The 19042-nt window shown below is 42.9% G+C and overlaps 1 protein-coding gene, 1 non-coding gene and 3 pseudogenes across 2 annotated transcripts; all 5 read left to right on the top strand.

The window, feature by feature from the left end:
• The first annotated feature begins 1736 nt into the window (after nucleotides 1-1736).
• On the top strand, nucleotides 1737-3485 carry LOC124690266 (annotated as a pseudogene).
• A 178-nt stretch (nucleotides 3486-3663) lies between these two features.
• LOC124690265 lies at nucleotides 3664-4892 on the top strand (annotated as a pseudogene).
• Nucleotides 4893-5653: 761 nt separating this feature from the next.
• Nucleotides 5654-7459, top strand: LOC124690264 (annotated as a pseudogene).
• A 174-nt stretch (nucleotides 7460-7633) lies between these two features.
• Nucleotides 7634-9439, top strand: LOC124690263 (30S ribosomal protein S16-2, chloroplastic/mitochondrial-like). Its single transcript, XM_047223670.1, has 4 exons — nucleotides 7634-7822; nucleotides 7973-8045; nucleotides 8647-8876; nucleotides 9426-9439. Exons 1-4 carry the CDS (start codon nucleotides 7690-7692, stop codon nucleotides 9437-9439), a joined length of 450 nt encoding a protein of 149 aa, XP_047079626.1. The 5' UTR covers nucleotides 7634-7689.
• Nucleotides 9440-17020: 7581 nt separating this feature from the next.
• LOC124693712 lies at nucleotides 17021-17126 on the top strand. Its single transcript, XR_007000172.1, has one exon. It is a non-coding gene; the product is annotated as a small nucleolar RNA R71 (small nucleolar RNA).
• Nucleotides 17127-19042: the final 1916 nt, after the last annotated feature.

Below are 19042 nucleotides of genomic sequence, written 5' to 3'. Positions count from 1 at the left end.
CGAAGGATTTGGGCGTGCGTGGGAGCTTTAGTGATAGCTGGTGAGGAAATGTGTGCATTTTCAGGGAAGGATGGTGGCAAGAGGATGGGACTGAAATTCGACCGGGTCAAGTGAGTTTTTGTGCTCCCTCGATATTCATCCTATAGACTATTATTCAGGTATTTTCCTTTTTGGCCGAAAACAGCCTTACCGCAGTTTCTGCTGCACCTACTCTAGAAGTAAACATTGTATGTTTTCGTCCACGTAAGTACTAACCTTTGCGGGCCATGGTCTGGTTTTGCTACAATGAAGCTCCGCCAGTGTCTGAAACCTAAATAAGTTGGGCTTTTTTCCCGTATCATGCTTTGCTTCAGGCAGTACATTATATCATTGGGATGTTGAGTACACAAAAGAAAAAGCAACTGAAACTATCTCGTGCTGCACAGTGCTTGTTGATTGCAATGCCAAACGACAAGCATCGTTCACTTCTTGCAGCCTCCCTCCATTAGTGGAGAATTATTGATTTAATGAACAAGGATTCAGGCATTTTGATTACATGAGTTGTGCTTGATTGCATCATAGCGGACCTGTTTTAAGTACATCGGATGTGCTTGATTATATCCATAGCGGACCTAATAAGTAATTGCTCTAAGTATGACACGCCGTTTATTCGGCTCGCGCCGCAAAACCTGCAACTTTTTGTGACACGAGTACAACTATACTTATGTTGTAGGTATCGGCTATCCGTTGGGGCACAGCCATCGGATCCCGTGCAGCGTATACTCTTCCGCGTCGGGGTTCTGCCTCCACCTCCGTTGCTAGCTATGGGCCGTAAGGGTGGACATCGTGACAGGAACCCCATTCATCCGATGACTGGATGTCCCTTGAATCTTGAGGGTGTCACAATTGTTGATGATCCCAATGCTACTGAAGGTGATGCTGAAGAACATGTGGCGCACATGAGTTCCATGCGCCACAGAACTTTTTTTGACTCCCCACGCAACTCCACCCCCCCCCCGTGGATCGCCTTTTTTACCTCTTTACAAAATAAGAAAAATAGATAAAAATTTCAAAAAATAAATTCCTTCAAGATGCCCATGTATTATGTCATCTTTTACCACCGAGAATTAACAAACAATAATTTCGACTTTTTTTGCAAAATTGCGTGGGAAAATCATCAAACTGGATTTCGGTTGCATACGAACTCGAAAAAAACGCATAATATATCAAAATGATCCCACGAAAATTCTACATCCAAAACGCGTCTATCTACGAAACCTGATTTCGTGTCAGAGATTCCTCTGTAGTCGACACATTTTGTTAGTGTTCTAGTGTGTTAGTGCACACGTTTCTGTAACCTCGTGTATATTCTTACATATACTTTTTGTGATAAGTTATACCACCTCTTACCGTGTCATCTATGAATATGATTTTGCACAAAAAATGCAATCTGGTCAAATTTTTTTTCAAATGAAGCTTTAACTTGAAGTGACCTTTTTTTTTGCCTAGAAACTGAAGCTTAAATTTACAAGTCCATATAAAACAGGCCAAGCGTAGACATGAACCCGCCAAAATAACGCCTCCTTTAGGCCCCAAATTTACTGCAACTATCATGGATAGGCCCGGCCCAGCCCAGGAGAGGGAAATCCCAGCTGAAATCGACCCGACCCGACCTAAAACCCTTGTTCCCAAACGACCTCACCCAGAGTAGGCGACAGGCGAAGGCGGCGAGGAAGAGGAAGAAAAAAAGCGTCGCCATGGTGGTCCGGATCCGGCTGGCGCGGTTCGGCTGCCGGAACCGTCCCTTCTACTTGGGTCATGGCCGCCGACAGCCGCTCCCCGCGCGACGGGAAGCACCTCGAGGTCCTCGGCTACTACAACCCGCTCCCCGGTGAGATTCCCCCACCTCGATTTCCCACTCGATCTGTTCATGTAGCCCCGTGGCGCCCGCTTATTTATTCCCAAGAGTCGGCTCCGCTTAGCTGTGCTACTCTTGTCGTACCTGCGAAGGATTTGGGCGTGCGTGGGAGCTTTAGTGATAGCTGATGAGGAAATGTGTGCATTTTCAGGGAAGGATGGTGGCAAGAGGATGGGACTGAAATTCGACCGGGTCAAGTGAGTTTTTGTGTTCCCTCGATATTCATCCTACAGACTATTATTCAGTTATTTTCCTTTGTGGCCGAAAACAGCCTTACCGCAGTTTCTGCTGCACCTACTCTAGAAGTAAACATTGTATGTTTTCATCCCCGTAAGTACTAACCTTTGCGGGCCATGGTCTGGTTTTGCTACAATGAAGCTCCGCCAGTGTCTGAAACCTAAATAAGTTGGGCTTTTTTCCCGTATCATGCTTTGCTTCAGGCAGTACATTATATCATTGGGATGTTGAGTACACAAAAGAAAAAGCAACTGAAACTATCTCGTGCTGCACAGTGATTGTTGATTGCAATGCCAAATGACAAGCATCGTTCACTTCTTGCAGCCTCCCTCCATTAGTGGAGAATTATTGATTTAATGAACAAGGATTCAGGCATTTCGATTACATGAGTTGTGCTTGATTGCATCATGGCAGACCTGTTTTAAGTACATCAGATGTGCTTGATTATATCCATAGCCAGACCTAATAAGTAATTGCTCTAAGTATGACACGCTGTTTATTCGGCCTGCGCTGCAAAACCTGCAACTTTTTGTGACACAGTACAACTATACTTATGTTGTAGGTACTGGCTATCTGTTGGGGCACAGCCATCAGATCCTGTGCAGCGTATACTCTTCCGCGCTGGGGTTCTGCCTCCACCTCCATTGCTAGCTATGGGCCGTAAGGTTGGACATCGTGACAGGAACCCCATTCATCCGATGACTGGACGTCCCTTGGATCTTGAGGGTGTCACAATTGTTGATGATCCCAATGCTACTGAAGGTGATGCTGAAGAACCTGTGGCGCACATGAGTTCCATGCGCCACAGAACTTTTTTTGACTCCCCACGCAACTCCACCCCCCCGGTGGATCGCCTTTTTTACCTCTTTACAAAATAAGAAAAATAGATAAAAATTTCAAAAAATAAATTCCTTCAAGATGCCCATGTATTATGTCATCTTTTACCACTGAGAATTAACAAACAATAATTTCGACTTTTTTTGCAAAATTGCGTGGGAAAATCATCAAACTGGATTTCTGGTTGCATACGAACTCGAAAAAAACGCATAATATATCAAAATGATCCCACAAAAATTCTACATCCAAAACGCGTCTATCTACGAAACCTGATTTCGTGTCAGAGATTCCTCCTGTAGTCGACATATTTTGTTAGTATTCTAGTGTGTTAGTGCACACGTTTCTGTAACCTCGTGTATATTCTTACATATACTTTTTGTGATAAGTTATACCACCTCTTACCGTGTCATCTATGAATATGATTTTGCACAAAAAATGCAATCTGGTCAATTTTTTTTTCAAATGAAGCTTTAACTTGAAGTGACCTTTTTTTTGCCTAGAAACTGAAGCTTAAATTTACAAGTCCATATACAACGGGCCAAACGTAGACATGAACCCGCCAAAATAACGCCTCCTTTAGGCCCCAAATTTACTGCAACTATGATGGATAGGCCCGGCCCAGCCCAGGAGAGGGAAATCCCAGCTGAAATCGACCCGACCCGACCTAAAACCCTTGTTCCCAAACGACCTCACCCAGAGTAGGCGACAGGCGAAGGCGGCGAGGAAGAGGAAGAAAAAAAGCGTCGCCATGGTGGTCCGGATCCGGCTGGCGCGGTTCGGCTGCCGGAACCGGCCCTTCTACCGGGTCATGGCCGCCGACAGCCGCTCCCCGCGCGACTTGAAGCACCTCGAGGTCCTCGGCTACTACAACCCGCTCCCCGGTGAGATTCCCCCACCTCGATTTCCCACTCGATCCGTTCATGTAGCCCCATGGCGCCCGCTTATTTATTCCCAAGAGTCGGCTCCGCTTAGCTGTGCTACTCTTGTCGTACTGCGAAGGATTTGGGCGTGCGTGGGAGCTTTAGTGATAGCCGATGAGGAAATGTGTGCATTTTCAGGGAAGGATGGTGGCAAGAGGATGGGACTGAAATTCGACCGGGTCAAGTGAGTTTTTGTGCTCCCTCGATATTCATCCTACAGACTATTATTCAGTTATTTTCCTTTTTGGCCGAAAACAGCCTTACCGCGAGTTCTGCTGCACCTACTCTAGAAGTAAACATTGTATGTTTTCATCCCCGTAAGTACTAACCTTTGCGGGCCATGGTCCGGTTTTGCTACAATGAAGCTCCGCCGATGTACCGAAACCTAAATAAGTTGGGCTTTTTTCCCGTATCATGCTTTGCTTCGGGCAGTACATTATATCATTGGGATGTTGAGTACACAAAAGAAAAAGCAACTGAAACTATCTCGTGCTTGCACGAGTGCTTGTTGATTGCAATGCCAAACGACAAGCATCGTTCACTTCTTGCAGCCTCCCTCCATTAGTGGAGAATTATTGATTTAATGAACAAGGATTCAGGCATTTCGATTACATGAGTTGTGCTTGATTGCATCATAGCAGACCTGTTTTAAGTACATCAGATGTGCTTGATTATATCCATAGCAGACCTAATAAGTAATTGCTCTAAGTATGACACGCTGTTTATTCGGCTCGCGTTTGCAAAACCTGCAACTTTTTGTGACACGGTACAACTATACTTATGTTGTAGGTACCGGCTATCCGTTGGGGCACAGCCATCGGATCCCGTGCGGCGTATACTCTTCCGCGCCGGGGTTCCGCATCCACCTCCATTGCTAGCTATGGGCCGTAAGGGTGGACATCGTGACGGGAACCCCATTCATCCGATGACTCGGACGTCCCTTGGATCTTGAGGGTGTCACAATTGTTGATGATCCCAATGCTACTGAAGGTGATCGTTGAAGAACCTGTGGCGCACATGAGTTCCATGCGCCACGTAACTTTTTTGACTCCCCACGCAACTCCACCCCCCCCCCCCGTGGATCGCCTTTTTTACCTCTTTACAAAATAAGAAAAATAGATAAAAATTTCAAAAAATAAATTCCTTCAAGATGCCCATGTATTATGTCATCTTTTACCACTGAGAATTAACAAACAATAATTTCGACTTTTTTGCAAAATTGCGTGGGAAAATCATCAAACTGGATTTCTGGTTGCATACGAACTCGAAAAAAAAACGCATAATATATCAAAATGATCCCACGAAAATTCTACATCCAAAACGCGTCTATCTACGAAACCTGATTTCGTGTCAGAGATTCCTCCTGTAGTCGACACATTTTGTTAGTGTTCTAGTGTGTTAGTGCACACGTTTCAAGTAACCTCGTGTATATTCTTACATATACTTTTTGTGATAAGTTATACCACCTCTTACCGTGTCATCTATGAATATGATTTTGCACAAAAAATGCAATCTGGTCAATTTTTTTTTCAAATGAAGCTTTAACTTGAAGTGACCTTTTTTTTGCCTAGAAACCGAAGCTTAAATTTACAAGTCCATATACAACGGGCCAAACGTAGACATGAACCCGCCAAAATAACGCCTCCTTTAGGCCCCAAATTTACTGCAACTATGATGGATAGGCCCGGCCCAGCCCGGAGAGGGAAATCCCAGCTGAAATCGACCCGACCCGACCTAAAACCCTTGTTCCCAAACGACCTCACCCAGAGTAGGCGACAGGCGAAGGCGGCGAGGAAGAGGAAGAAAAAAAGCGTCGCCATGGTGGTCCGGATCCGGCTGGCGCGGTTCGGCTGCCGGAACCGGCCCTTCTACCGGGTCATGGCCGCCGACAGCCGCTCCCGCGCGACGGGAAGCACCTCGAGGTCCTCGGCTACTACAACCCGCTCCCCGGTGAGATTCCCCCACCTCGATTTCCCACTCGATCTGTTCATGTAGCCCCGTGGCGCCCGCTTATTTATTCCCAAGAGTCGGCTCCGCTTAGCTGTGCTACTCTTGTCGTACCTGTGAAGGATTTGGGCGTGCATGGGAGCTTTAGAGATAGCTGATGAGGAAATGTGTGCATTTTCAGGGAAGGATGGTGGCAAGAGGATGGGACTGAAATTCGACCGGGTCAAGTGAGTTTTTGTGCTCCCTCAATATTCATCCTACGGACTATTATTCAGTTATTTTCCTTTTTGGCCGAAAACAGCCTTACCGCAGTTTCTGCTACACCTACTCTAGAAGTAAACATTGTATGTTTTCATCCCCGTAAGTACTAACCTTTGCGGGCCATGGTCTGGTTTTGCTACAATGAAGCTCCGCCGATGTACGAAACCTAAATAAGTTGGGCTTTTTTCCCGTATCATGCTTTGCTTCGAGGCAGTACATTATATCATTGGGATGTTGAGTACACAAAAGAAAAAGCAACTGAAACTATCTCGTGCTGCACAGTGCTTGTTGATTGCAATGCCAAACGATAAGCATCGTTCACTTCTTGCAGCCTCCCTCCATTAGTGCAGAATTATTGATTTAATGAACAAGGATTCAGGAATTTCGATTACATGAGTTGTGCTTGATTGCATCATAGCAGACCTGTTTTAAGTACATCAGATGTGCTTGATTATATCCATAGCAGACCTAATAAGTAATTGCTCTAAGTATGACACGCTGTTTATTCGGCCTGCGCTACAAAACCTGCAACTGTTTGTGACACAGTACAACTATACTTATGTTGTAGGTACTGGCTATCTGTTGGGGCACAGCCATCAGATCCTGTGCAGCGTATACTCTTCCGCGCTGGGGTTCTGCCTCCACCTCCGTTGCTAGCTATGGGCCGTAAGGGTGGACATCGTGACAGGAACCCCATTCATCCGATGACTGGACGTCCCTTGGATCTTGAGGGTGTCACAATTGTTGATGATCCCAATGCTACTGAAGGTGATGCTGAAGAACACCGTGGCGCACATGAGTTCCATGCGCCACGGAACTTTTTTGACTCCCCACGCAACTCCACCCCCCCCCCCCGTGGATCGCCTTTTTTACCTCTTTACAAAATAAGAAAAATAGATAAAAATTTCAAAAAATAAATTCCTTCAAGATGCCCATGTATTATGTCATCTTTTACCACTGAGAATTAACAAACAATAATTTCGACTTTTTTGCAAAATTGCGTGGGAAAATCATCAAACTGGATTTCTGGTTGCATACGAACTCGAAAAAAACGCATAATATATCAAAATGATCCCACGAAAATTCTACATCCAAAACGCGTCTATCTACGAAACCTGATTTCGTGTCAGAGATTCCTCCTGTAGTCGACACATTTTGTTAGTGTTCTAGTGTGTTAGTGCACACGTTTATGTAACCTCGTGTATATTCTTACATATACTTTTTGTGATAAGTTATACCACCTCTTACCGTGTCATCTATGAATATGATTTTGCACAAAAAATGCAATCCGGTCAATTTTTTTTTCAAATGAAGCTTTAACTTGAAGTGACCTTTTTTTTGCCTAGAAACTGAAGCTTAAATTTACAAGTCCATATACAACGGGCCAAACGTAGACATGAACCCGCCAAAATAACGCCTCCTTTAGGCCCCAAATTTACTGCAACTATGATGGATAGGCCCGGCCAGCCGAGAGGGAAATCCCAGCTGAAATCGACCCGACCCGACCTAAAACCCTTGTTCCCAAACGACCTCACCCAGAGTAGGCGACAGGCGAAGGCGGCGAGGAAGAGGAAGAAAAAAAGCGTCGCCATGGTGGTCCGGATCCGGCTGGCGCGGTTCGGCTGCCGGAACCGGCCCTTCTACCGGGTCATGGCCGCCGACAGCCGCTCCCCGCGCGACGGGAAGCACCTCGAGGTCCTCGGCTACTACAACCCGCTCCCCGGTGAGATTCCCCCACCTCGATTTCCCACTCGATCTGTTCATGTAGCCCCGTGGCGCCCGCTTATTTATTCCCAAGAGTCGGCTCCGCTTAGCTGTGCTACTCTTGTCGTACTGCGAAGGATTTGGGCGTGCGTGGGAGCTTTAGTGATAGCCGATGAGGAAATGTGTGCATTTTCGGGGAAGGATGGTGGCAAGAGGATGGGACTGAAATTCGACCGGGTCAAGTGAGTTTTTGTGCTCCCTCGATATTCATCCTACAGACTATTATTCAGTTATTTTCCTTTTTGGCCGAAAACAGCCTTACCGCAGTTTCTGCTGCACCTACTCTAGAAGTAAACATTCTATGTTTTCATCCCCGTAAGTACTAACCTTTGCGGGCCATGGTCTGGTTTTGCTACAATGAAGCTCCGCCAGTGTCTGAAACCTAAATAAGTTGGGCTTTTTCCCCGTATCATGCTTTGCTTCAGGCAGTACATTATATCATTGGGATGTTGAGTACACAAAAGAAAAAGCAACAGAAACTATCTCGTACTACACCGTGCTTGTTGATTGCAATGCCAAACGACAAGCATCGTTCACTTATTGCAGCCTCCCTCCATTAGTGGAGTATTATTGATTTAATGAACAAGGATTCAGGCATTTCGATTACATGAGTTGTGCTTGATTGCATCATAGCAGACCTGTTTTAAGTACATCGGATGTGCTTGATTATATCCATAGCGGACCTAATAAGTAATTGCTCTAAGTATGACACGCTGTTTATTCGGCCTGCGCTGCAAAACCTGCAACTTTTTGTGACACAGTACAACTATACTTATGTTGTAGGTACTGGCTATCTGTTGGGGCACAGCCATCAGATCCTGTGCAGCGTATACTCTTCCGCGCTGGGGTTCTGCCTCCACCTCCGTTGCTAGCTATGGGCCATAAGGGTGGACATGGTGATAGGAACCCCATTCATCCGATGACTGGACGTCCCTTGGATCTTGAGGGTGTCACAATTGTTGATGATCCCAATGCTACTGAAGGTGATGCTGAAGAACCTGTGGCGCACATGAGTTCCATGCGCCACAGAACTTTTTTTGACTCCCCACGCAACTCCACCCCTCTCCCCCGTGGATCGCCTTTTTTACCTCTTTACAAAATAAGAAAAATAGATAAAAATTTCAAAAAATAAATTCCTTCAAGATGCCCATGTATTATGTCATCTTTTACCACTGAGAATTAACAAACAATAATTTCGACTTTTTTTGCAAAATTGCGTGGGAAAATCATCAAACTGGATTTCTGGTTGCATACGAACTCGAAAAAAAACGCATAATATATCAAAATGATCCCACGAAAATTCTACATCCAAAACGCATCTATCTACGAAACCTGATTTCGTGTCAGAGATTCCTCCTGTAGTCGACACATTTTGTTAGTGTTCTAGTGTGTTAGTGCACACGTTTCTGTAACCTCGTGTATATTCTTACATATACTTTTTGTGATAAGTTATACCACCTCTTACCGTGTCATCTATGAATATGATTTTGCACAAAAAATGCAATCTGGTCAATTTTTTTTTCAAATGAAGCTTTAACTTGAAGTGACCTTTTTTTGCCTAGAAACTGAAGCTTAAATTTACAAGTCCATATACAACGGGCCAAACGTAGACATGAACCCACCAAAATAACGCCTCCTTTAGGCCCCAAATTTACTGCAACTATGATGGATAGGCCCGGCCCAGCCCCGGAGAGGGAAATCCCAGCTGAAATCGACCCGACCCGACCTAAAACCCTTGTTCCCAAACGACCTCACCCAGAGTAGGCGACAGGCGAAGGCGGCGAGGAAGAGGAAGAAAAAAGTTGTCGCCATGGTGGTCCGGATCTGGCTGGCGGAACCGGCCCTTCTACCGGGTCATGGCCGCCAACAGCCGCTCCCCGCGCGACGGGAAGCACCTCGAGGTCCTCGGCTACTACAACCCGCTCCCCGGTGAGATTCCCCCACCTCGATTTCCCACTCGATCTGTTCATGTAGCCCCGTGGCGCCCGCTTATTTATTCCCAAGAGTCGGCTCCACTTAGCTGTGCTACTCTTGTCGTACCTGCGAAGGATTTGGGCGTGCGTGGGAGCTTTAGTGATAGTTGATGAGGAAATGTGTGCATTTTCAGGGAAGGATGGTGGCAAGAGGATGGGACTGAAATTCGACCGGGTCAAGTGAGTTTTTGTGCTCCCTCGATATTCATCCTACAGACTATTATTCAGTTATTTTCCTTTTTGGCCGAAAACAGCCTTACCGCAGTTTCTGCTGCACCTACTCTAGAAGTAAACATTGTATGTTTTCATCCCCGTAAGTACTAACCTTTGCGGGACCTTGTCTGGTTTTGCTACAATGAAGCTCCGCCAGTGTCTGAAACCTAAATAAGTTGGGCTTTTTTCCCGTATCATGCTTTGCTTCAGGCAGTACATTATATCATTGGGATGTTGAGTACACAAAAGAAAAAGCAACTGAAACTATCTCGTGCTGCACAGTGCTTGTTGATTGCAATGCCAAACGACAAGCATCGTTCACTTCTTGTAGCCTCCCTCCATTAGTGGAGAATTATTGATTTAATGAACAAGGATTCATGCATTTCGATTACATGAGTTGTGCTTGATTGCATCATAGCAGACCTGTTTTAAGTACATCAGATGTGCTTGATTATATCCATAGCAGACCTAATAAGTAATTGCTCTAAGTATGACACGCTGTTTATTCGGCCTGCGCTCGCAAATCCTGCAACTTTTTGTGACACAGTACAACTATACTTATGTTGTAGGTACTGGCTATCTGTTGGGGCACAGCCATCAGATCCTGTGCAGCGTATACCCTTCCGCGCTGGGGTTTGATGTCTACGTTCCCCCTCCTTTCCTGTAGACAGTGTTGGGCCTCCAAGAGCAGAGGTTTGTAGAACAGCAGCAAGTTTTCCCTTAAGTGGATCACCCAAGGTTTATCGAACTCAGGGAGGAAGAGGTCAAAGATATCCCTCTCATGCAACCCCGCAACCACAAAGCAAGAAGTCTCTTGTGTCCCCAACACACCTAATAGGTGCACTAGTTCGGCGAAGAGATAGTGAAATACGAGGTGGTATAAATAAGTATGAGCGTAGCAACGGTGCCGGAAAAGTGCTTGCCCGGCGATAGCAAACTGATGGTGGTAGTAATGCAGCAGTAGTAACACGAGTAAAACAAGTAAACAAGCAGTAGTAACTCAGCAGTATTTAGGAACAAGGCCTAGGGAATAGACTTTCACTAGTGGACACTCTCAACATTGATCACATAACAGAACATATAAATGCATACTCTACACTTTTGTTGGATGATGAGCACATTGCGTAGGATTACACGAACCCTCAATGCCGGAGTTAACAAGCTCCACAATAATGCTCATATTTTAGTAACCTTTAGTGTAAGATAGATCAACAGACTAAACCAAGTACTAGCATAGCATGCACACCTGTCACCTTCATGCATATGTAGGAGGAATAGATCACATCAATATTATCATAGCAATAGTTAACTTCATAATCTACAAGAGATCATAATCATAGCATAAACCAAGTACTAACACGGTGCACGCATCGTCACCTTTGCACACATGCGGGAGGAATAAAACTACTTTAATAACAAATCACTAGAGTAGCACATAGATAAATTGTGATACAAAACATGTTGCAATCTTAAAGAGATATAAATAAGCACTTCACTACGCCATTCAACGAGTGAATAAGTATTCCGTGAAATATGGCCTAAGAGACCCACACGGTGCACACACTCGTCACCTTTACACACGTGGGACGAGGAGTCTCCGGAGATCACATAAGTAAAACTCACTTGACTAGCATAATGACATCTAGATTACAAGCATCATCATATGAATCTCAATCATGTAAGGCAGCTCATGAGATTATTGCATTGAAGCACATAGGAGAGAGATGAACCACATAGCTACCGGTACAACCCCGAGCCTCGATGGAGAACTACTCCCTCCTCATGGGAGAAGCAGCGGTGATGAAGATGGCGGTGGAGATGGCAGCGGTGTCGATGGAGAAGCCTTCCGGGGCACTTCCCCGCTCCGGCAGGGTGCCGGAACAGAGACTCCTGTCCCCCGGATCTTGGCTTCGCGATGGCGGCGGCTCCGGAAGGTTTTCGTGTCGTGGTTCTATCGCGTCAGGGTTTTCGCGATCCAGGGGCTTTATATAGGCGAAGAGGCGGCGCCGAGAGGGTCGCAGGGGTGGCCACACCACATGGCGGCGCGCCCGGGCCTGGGCCGCGCCGGCCTGTGGTGCGGGGCCCCGTGGCTCCCCTCCGATCCTTCCCGGGTGTTCCGGATGCTTCCGATGAAAATAGGAACTCTGGTCTTTGATTTCGTCCAATTCCGAGAATATTTCGTTACTAGGATTTCTGAAACCAAAAACAGCAGAAAACGAGAACCGGCACTTCGGCATCTTGTTAATAGGTTAGTTCCGGAAAATGCACGAATATGACATAAAGTGTGCATATAACATGTAGATATCATCAATAATGTGGCATGGAACACAAGAAATTATCGATACGTTGGAGACGTATCAAGCATCCCCAAGCTTAGTTCCGCTCGTCCCGAGCAGGTAAAACGATAACAAAGATAATTTCTGAAGTGATATGCCATCATAACCTTGATCATACTATTTGTAAAGCATATGTAGTGGATGCAGCGATCAAAACAATGGTATATGACATGGAGTAAACAAGTGAATCATAAAGCAAAGACTTTTCATGAATAGTACTTCAAGACAAGTATTAATAAGTCTTGCATAAGAGTTTACTCATAAAGCAATAATTCAAAGTAAAGGCATTGAAGCAACACAAAGGAAGATTAAGTTTCAGCGGTTGCTTTCAACTTGTAACATGTATATCTCATGGATAATTGTCAACATAGAGTAATATAACAAGTACAATATGCAAGTATGTAGGAATCAATGCACAGTTCACACAAGTGTTTGCTTCTTGAGGTGGAGAGAAATAGGTGAACTGACTCAACATTAAAAGTAAAGAGAATGGTCCTTCAAAGAGGAAAAGCATCGATTGCTATATTTGTGCTAGAGCTTTGATTTTGAAAACATGAAACAATTTTGTCAACGGTAGTAATAAAGCATATGCAGTTATGTACATTATATCTTATAAGTTGCAAGCCTCATGCATAGTATACTAATAGTGCCCGCACCTTGTCCTAATTAACTTGGACTACCGGATCTATCATCGCAATGCACATGTTTTAACCAAGTGTCACAATGGGGTACCTCCATGCCGCCCGTACAAAGGTCTAAGGAGAAAGCTCGCATTTTGGATTTCTCGCTTTTGATTATTCTCAACTTAGACATCCATACCGGGACAACATGGACAACAGATAATGGACTCCTCTTTAATGCTATAAGCATTTGGCAACAATTAATTCTTCTCGTCATTAGAGATTTGAGGATATATGTCCAAAACTGAAACTTCCACCATGAATCATGGCTTTAGTTAGCGGCCCAAAGTTCTTCTCTAACAATATGCATGCTCCAACCATTCAACCAGGTGGTAGATCTCTCTTACTTCGGACAAGACGGACATGCATAGCAACTCACATGATATTCAACAAAGAATAGTTGATGGCGTCCCCGTAAGCATGGTTATCGCATAACAAGCAACTTAATAAGAGATAAAATGCATAAGTACATATTCAATACCACAATAGTTTTTAAGCTATTTGTCCCATGAGCTATATATTGCAAAGGTGAATGATGGAATTTTAAAGGTAGCACTCAAGCAATTTACTTTGGAATGGCGGAGAAATACCATGTAGTAGGTAGGTATGGTGGACACAAATGGCATAGTGGTTGGCTCAAGTATTTGGGATGCATGAGAAGTATTCCCTCTCGATACAAGGTTTAGGCTAGCAAGGTTATTCGAAACAAACACAAGGATGAACTGGTACAGCAAAACTCACATAAAAGACATATGGTAAAACATTATAAGACTCCATACCGTCTTCCTTGTTGTTCAAAACTCAATACTAGATATTATCTAGACTCTAGAGAAACTAAATATGCAAACTAAATTAGCAAGCTCTAAGTATTTCTTCATTAATGGGTGCAAAGTATATGATGCAAGAGCTTAAACATGAGCACAACAATTGCCAAGTATCAAATTATCCAAGATAATTTAGAATTACTACATGTAGTATTTTCCAATTCCAACCATATAACAATTTAACGAAGATGAAACTTCGCCATGAATACTATGAGTAGAGCCTAAGGACATACTGTGTCCATATGCTACCAGCGGAGCGTGTCTCTCTCCCACAAAGTGAATGCTAGGATCCATTTTATTCAAACAAAACAAAAACAAAAACAAACCGACGCTCCAAGCAAAGTGCATAAGATGTGACCGAATAAAAATATAGTTTCGAGGGAGGAACCCGATAATGTTGTCGATGAAGAAGGGGATGCCTTGGGCATCCCCAAGCTTAGACGCTTGAGTCTTCTTGATAATATGCAGGGATGAACCACCGGGGCATCCCCAAGCTTAGAGCTTTCACTCTCCTTGATCATATTGCATCATACTCCTCTCTTGATCCTTGAAAACTTCCTCCACACCAAACTCGAAACAACTCATTAGAGGGTTAGTGCATAATAAAAATTCACATGTTCAGAGGTGACACAATCATTCTTAACACTTCTGGACATTGCATAAAGCTACTGGACATTAATGGATCAAAGAAATTCATCCAACATAGCAAAAGAGGCAATGCGAAATAAAAGGCAGAATCTGTCAAAAACAGAACAGTCCGTAAAGACGAATTTTAAAAGGGCACCAGACTTGCTCAAATGAAAATGCCCAAATTTAATGAAAGTTGCGTACATATCTGAGGATCACTCACGTAAATTGGCATAATTTTATGAGTTACCTACAGAGAATTAGACCCAGATTCGTGACAGCAAAGAAATCTGTTTCTGCGCAGTAATCCAAATCTAGTATTCACTTTACTATCAAAGACTTTACTTGGCACAACAAAACACAAAACTAAGATAAGGAGAGGTTGCTACAGTAGTAAACAACTTCCAAGACACAAATATAAAACAAAGTACTGTAGCAAAATAACACATGGGTTATCTCCCAAGAAGTTCTTTCTTTATAGCCGTTAAGATGGGCTCAGCAGTTTTAATGATGCACTTGCAAGAAATAGTATTTGAAGCAAAAGAGAGCATCAAGAGGCAAATTCAAAACACATTTAAGTCTAACATGCTTCCTATGAAGAGGCATCTTGTACACAAATGAATTCATGAAGAACAAAGTGTCAAGCATAAGAGGATAAAACACGAGTAACTTCAAGATTCTCAACATAAAGAGGGGAAACTTAATATTATTGAAATGCATATAACCATATTTCCCTCTCTCATAATAACTTTCAGTAGCATCATTGATGAAATCCACAATATACCCATCACTTAAAACATTCTTATCATGGTTCATATGCATAGAAGTATCATTAAATTTGGCATAAGAAGAGTTATTCTCATTAATAGTAATTGGAGTAAGATTATTATCAAGAATTTGAACATGGTAAACAAATTGCATATTAAGGGAATTGTGTTTGTTAATCCAATCATGACTATGACAAGTTTCATAAGGATAGTTAGAACCTATATCATAGCATTCTTTATAATAATCATCAGAGATCGGGGGCACAGTGTCATCATAGGAAATAGAATAGTTATCTTTCACAGCCGGTTTATCTGTGTCCACACCATCATTGTTATTAGAAGGAGATGTATCAAGAACATAATGACCAGTAGCTAAAGGGTTTTCAAACACCTCTTCCCCAAGCTTAGAGCTTTCTATATCATTATGGGAGGAAACATGGATAGCACTGACACTATGGCAATTATTATCATCATTTTCAGAATTAGTTTCCCAGAGATTTGTAATAAAAAAAGTAGTGTGCTCATTCAAATCATGATCGCTAATGTATGTAAAGGGCATAGGAAGATCATCGTATTCAGATTCATTATCATAATAATCATTAGGAGCAACATACTTACGGTAACCTAGCGTTATCTCATTCACGCGGGGATATGCCGTTACCTTTTTCTCTTTATTCTCCTTCTTCTTCTTCTTAGTTCCCTTCTTCTTCTTCTTCTTCTCCTTCTCCTCGTTCCCTTCTTTAGGAGGAAGGGGCTTGAAGGGTGGCTTGTCCGCATAACCTGATTTACTTTCAGAAACAATAGAAGAAACTTGGGAGGATCCCTCCTTTTCATTAATTAGTTGAAAACACACAGCGGTCCTATCATATTTTGGCAAGGTGTCATCTTCTAAAATATTTTGTATGTAAGTATTTGTATGACTATTATCAATGCAATAAGAAAAACACCCATGCAGGACATCATCAATATCAAGATCACTCATATGTAACAAAGAGATTTTTCTCGACAGTTCTTCACACCCCAAAAATAAAGTAAGTTCATCATGCTGATTAGGAGTAATTTCATCGTCACAATACAAATTTGTAGCACTCATTGGGTTCAAATTATCATTGGAGGATCATTGAAAATTAAAATGACCCACTTCATGGCAAACTTCACAAATAAAAGGATAGAGGGCACAAACTTTTTTACCAAGATCATCTAGAACCCTAAACCACTTTCTAGTTTTTTCATTAGCATGATGGATACAATATTCATCTTTGATTTGATTAATTCCACAAGGTCTATGTATTCCACAAAAATTAACATGCTTATAAGAAATAACATTCTTAGGAGTTTGAGCATGCTCATTACAATAATTAACAACAATTTCATTCTTCATGCAAGCCTCTTTAAAAGGTTCATGATACTTATCAAAATTCTTTTAGGCAATTCAAAATGAGAAGCAAAGGCTTTATAAAGATTTGCAGCAACTTGAGAGTGAAGACCATAAGTAGCACTCATATTTCGAAATTTATCGGTATCCATAAAAGTTTCAATGCATTCATAATCATAATTTATACCGACTCTTTACCTTTGTCGTTCTCCCAATCTTCAGCGTTCTCCTTAATCCGATCAAGAAGGTCCCTTTTAAACTCTTCTTTGTTGCGCGTGGATCCGGAACAAGTAGCATCCAAGCAAGGTCTTATCTTGAAAAGAAAGTCTTGCATAGAAATTATCAATGATGATATTACCTGGAAGCTCATGATTGGGGCATTTGAGCATTAAAGACTTCAATCTCTCCCATGCTTCGGCAATACTCTCTCCATCATGAGGCCAGAAATTATATATTCGGTTTCGGTCTTTGTGAATTTCACTTGGAGGATAGAATTTAGAATAAAATAGAGGCACAATATCCTTCCAATCAAGAGAATGCTCATCCTTTAGCAGTTTATGCCAATGCGCCGCTTTACCAGACAACGACATAGAGAATAATTTCTTCTTCACTTCATCCATAGAGATACCTGCACACTTGAATAACCCGCATAATTCATGCAAAAACAGTAAATGATCTCCAGGATGCACAGTTCCATCCCCTTCATAGCGGTTATCCATAACACGTTCAATAATTTTCATGGGTATCTTGAAAGCGATACTTGCGGTAGGTGGATTTAAAATATCACAAGCATCATTAGAGTTATCGCATATGGGAGATAAAGTGTTATCAGAGCAAATTTTCTCACCTAAAGATGGGAAGCTAAAAAGATCACAAAAACTAGCTTCCCCAAGCTTAGACTTCTCCATAGCATTAGCAGTAATTGCATTCATACTAATAACATCGCTACTAGCATGCGAATAAGGTTCCATTGGTTTTTTAATGTTCGCACCAAACAATTCTAAATCAGGAAAAAGATTAAAAAGCTCACCAATTTTTTTGATGTTTTCCATTATGCCTAACTAGTGAAAATAAAAACAAGAAACAAAAAGATGCAATTGCAGGATCTAAAGGAAATAGCTTCGAGCACAAACACAATGGCGCCAGAAAAGTACTGTATACTCGGAACCGGAGTATGAGTGCCTTTTACCTTTCCTCCCCGACAACGGCGCCGGAAAAGTGCTTGATGTCTACGGGAGCTTCTATTCTTGTAGACAGTGTTGGGCCTCCAAGAGCAGTAGGTTTGTAGAACGAGCAACAAGTTTCCCTTAAGTGGATTACCCAAGGTTTATCGAACTCGGGGAGGAAGAGGTCAAAGATATCCCTCTCATGCAACCCTGCAACCACAAAGCAAGAAGTCTCTTGTGTCCCCAACACACCTAATAGGTGCACTAGTTCGGCGAAGAGATAGTGAAATACAGGTGGTATGAATAAGTAGTAGCAACGGCACTAGAAAAGTGCTTTGCCCAGGACGATAAACAAGCAGTAGTAATGCAGCAGTAGTAACGCAGATGAAACGAGTAAACAAGCAGCGATAGCAGTATTTAGGAACGAGGCCTAGGGATTACACTTTCACTAGTGGACACTCTCAACATTGATCACATAACAGAATAGATAAATGCATACTCTACACTTTTGTTGGATGATGAGCACATTGCGTAGGATTACACGAACCCTCAATGCCGGAGTTAACAAGCTCCACAATAATGCTCATATTTTAGTAACCTTTAGTGTAAGATAGATCAAAAGACTAACCCAAGTACTAGCATAGCATGCACACTGTCACCTTCATGCATATGTAGGAGGAATAGATCACATCAATATTATCATAGCAATAGTTAACTTCGCAATCTACAAGAGATCATGATCATAGCATAAACCAAGTACTAACACGGTGCACGCACTCGTCACCTTTGCACACATGCGAGGAGGAATAAAACTACTTTAATAACATTGCTAGAGTAGCACATAGATAAATTGTGATACAAACACATTGCAATCATAAAGAGATATAAATAAGCACCTCACTATGCCATTCAACAGTGAAAAAGTATTCTGTGAAATATAGCCTAAGAGACCCACACGGTGCACACACTGTCACCTTTACACACGTGGGACAAGGAGTCTCCGGAGATCACATAAGTAAAACTCACTTGACTAGCATAATGACATCTAGATTACAAGCATCATCATATGAATCTCAATCATGTAAGGCAGCTCATGAGATTATTGTATTGAAGCACATAGGAGAGAGATTAACCACATAGCTACCGGTACAGCCCCGAGCCTCGATGGAGAACTACTCCCTCCTCATGGGAGCAACGGCGGTGATGAAGATGGCGGCG

Source organism: Lolium rigidum, chromosome 2 (genome assembly GCF_022539505.1).
Source record: "Lolium rigidum isolate FL_2022 chromosome 2, APGP_CSIRO_Lrig_0.1, whole genome shotgun sequence".
In the NCBI taxonomy this organism is placed as follows: Eukaryota; Viridiplantae; Streptophyta; class Magnoliopsida; order Poales; family Poaceae; genus Lolium; species Lolium rigidum.
Note: the sequence above shows the minus strand (reverse complement) of the source record. Positions and strands in the feature narration are given on the sequence as shown.

What these genes read in the sequence shown, in the direction of transcription:
- LOC124690263 (XM_047223670.1), top strand. Translation starts at nt 7,690, where the DNA reads ATGGTGGTCCGGATCCGGCTGGCGCGGTTCGGCTGCCGGAACCGGCCC. An exon ending in CTACTACAACCCGCTCCCCG is followed by an intron (nt 7,823 to 7,972) that starts GTGAGATTCCCC and finishes CTTTAGTGATAG; the next exon opens with CCGATGAGGAAATGTGTGCA. An exon ending in CTGAAATTCGACCGGGTCAA is followed by an intron (nt 8,046 to 8,646) that starts GTGAGTTTTTGT and finishes CTTATGTTGTAG; the next exon opens with GTACTGGCTATCTGTTGGGG.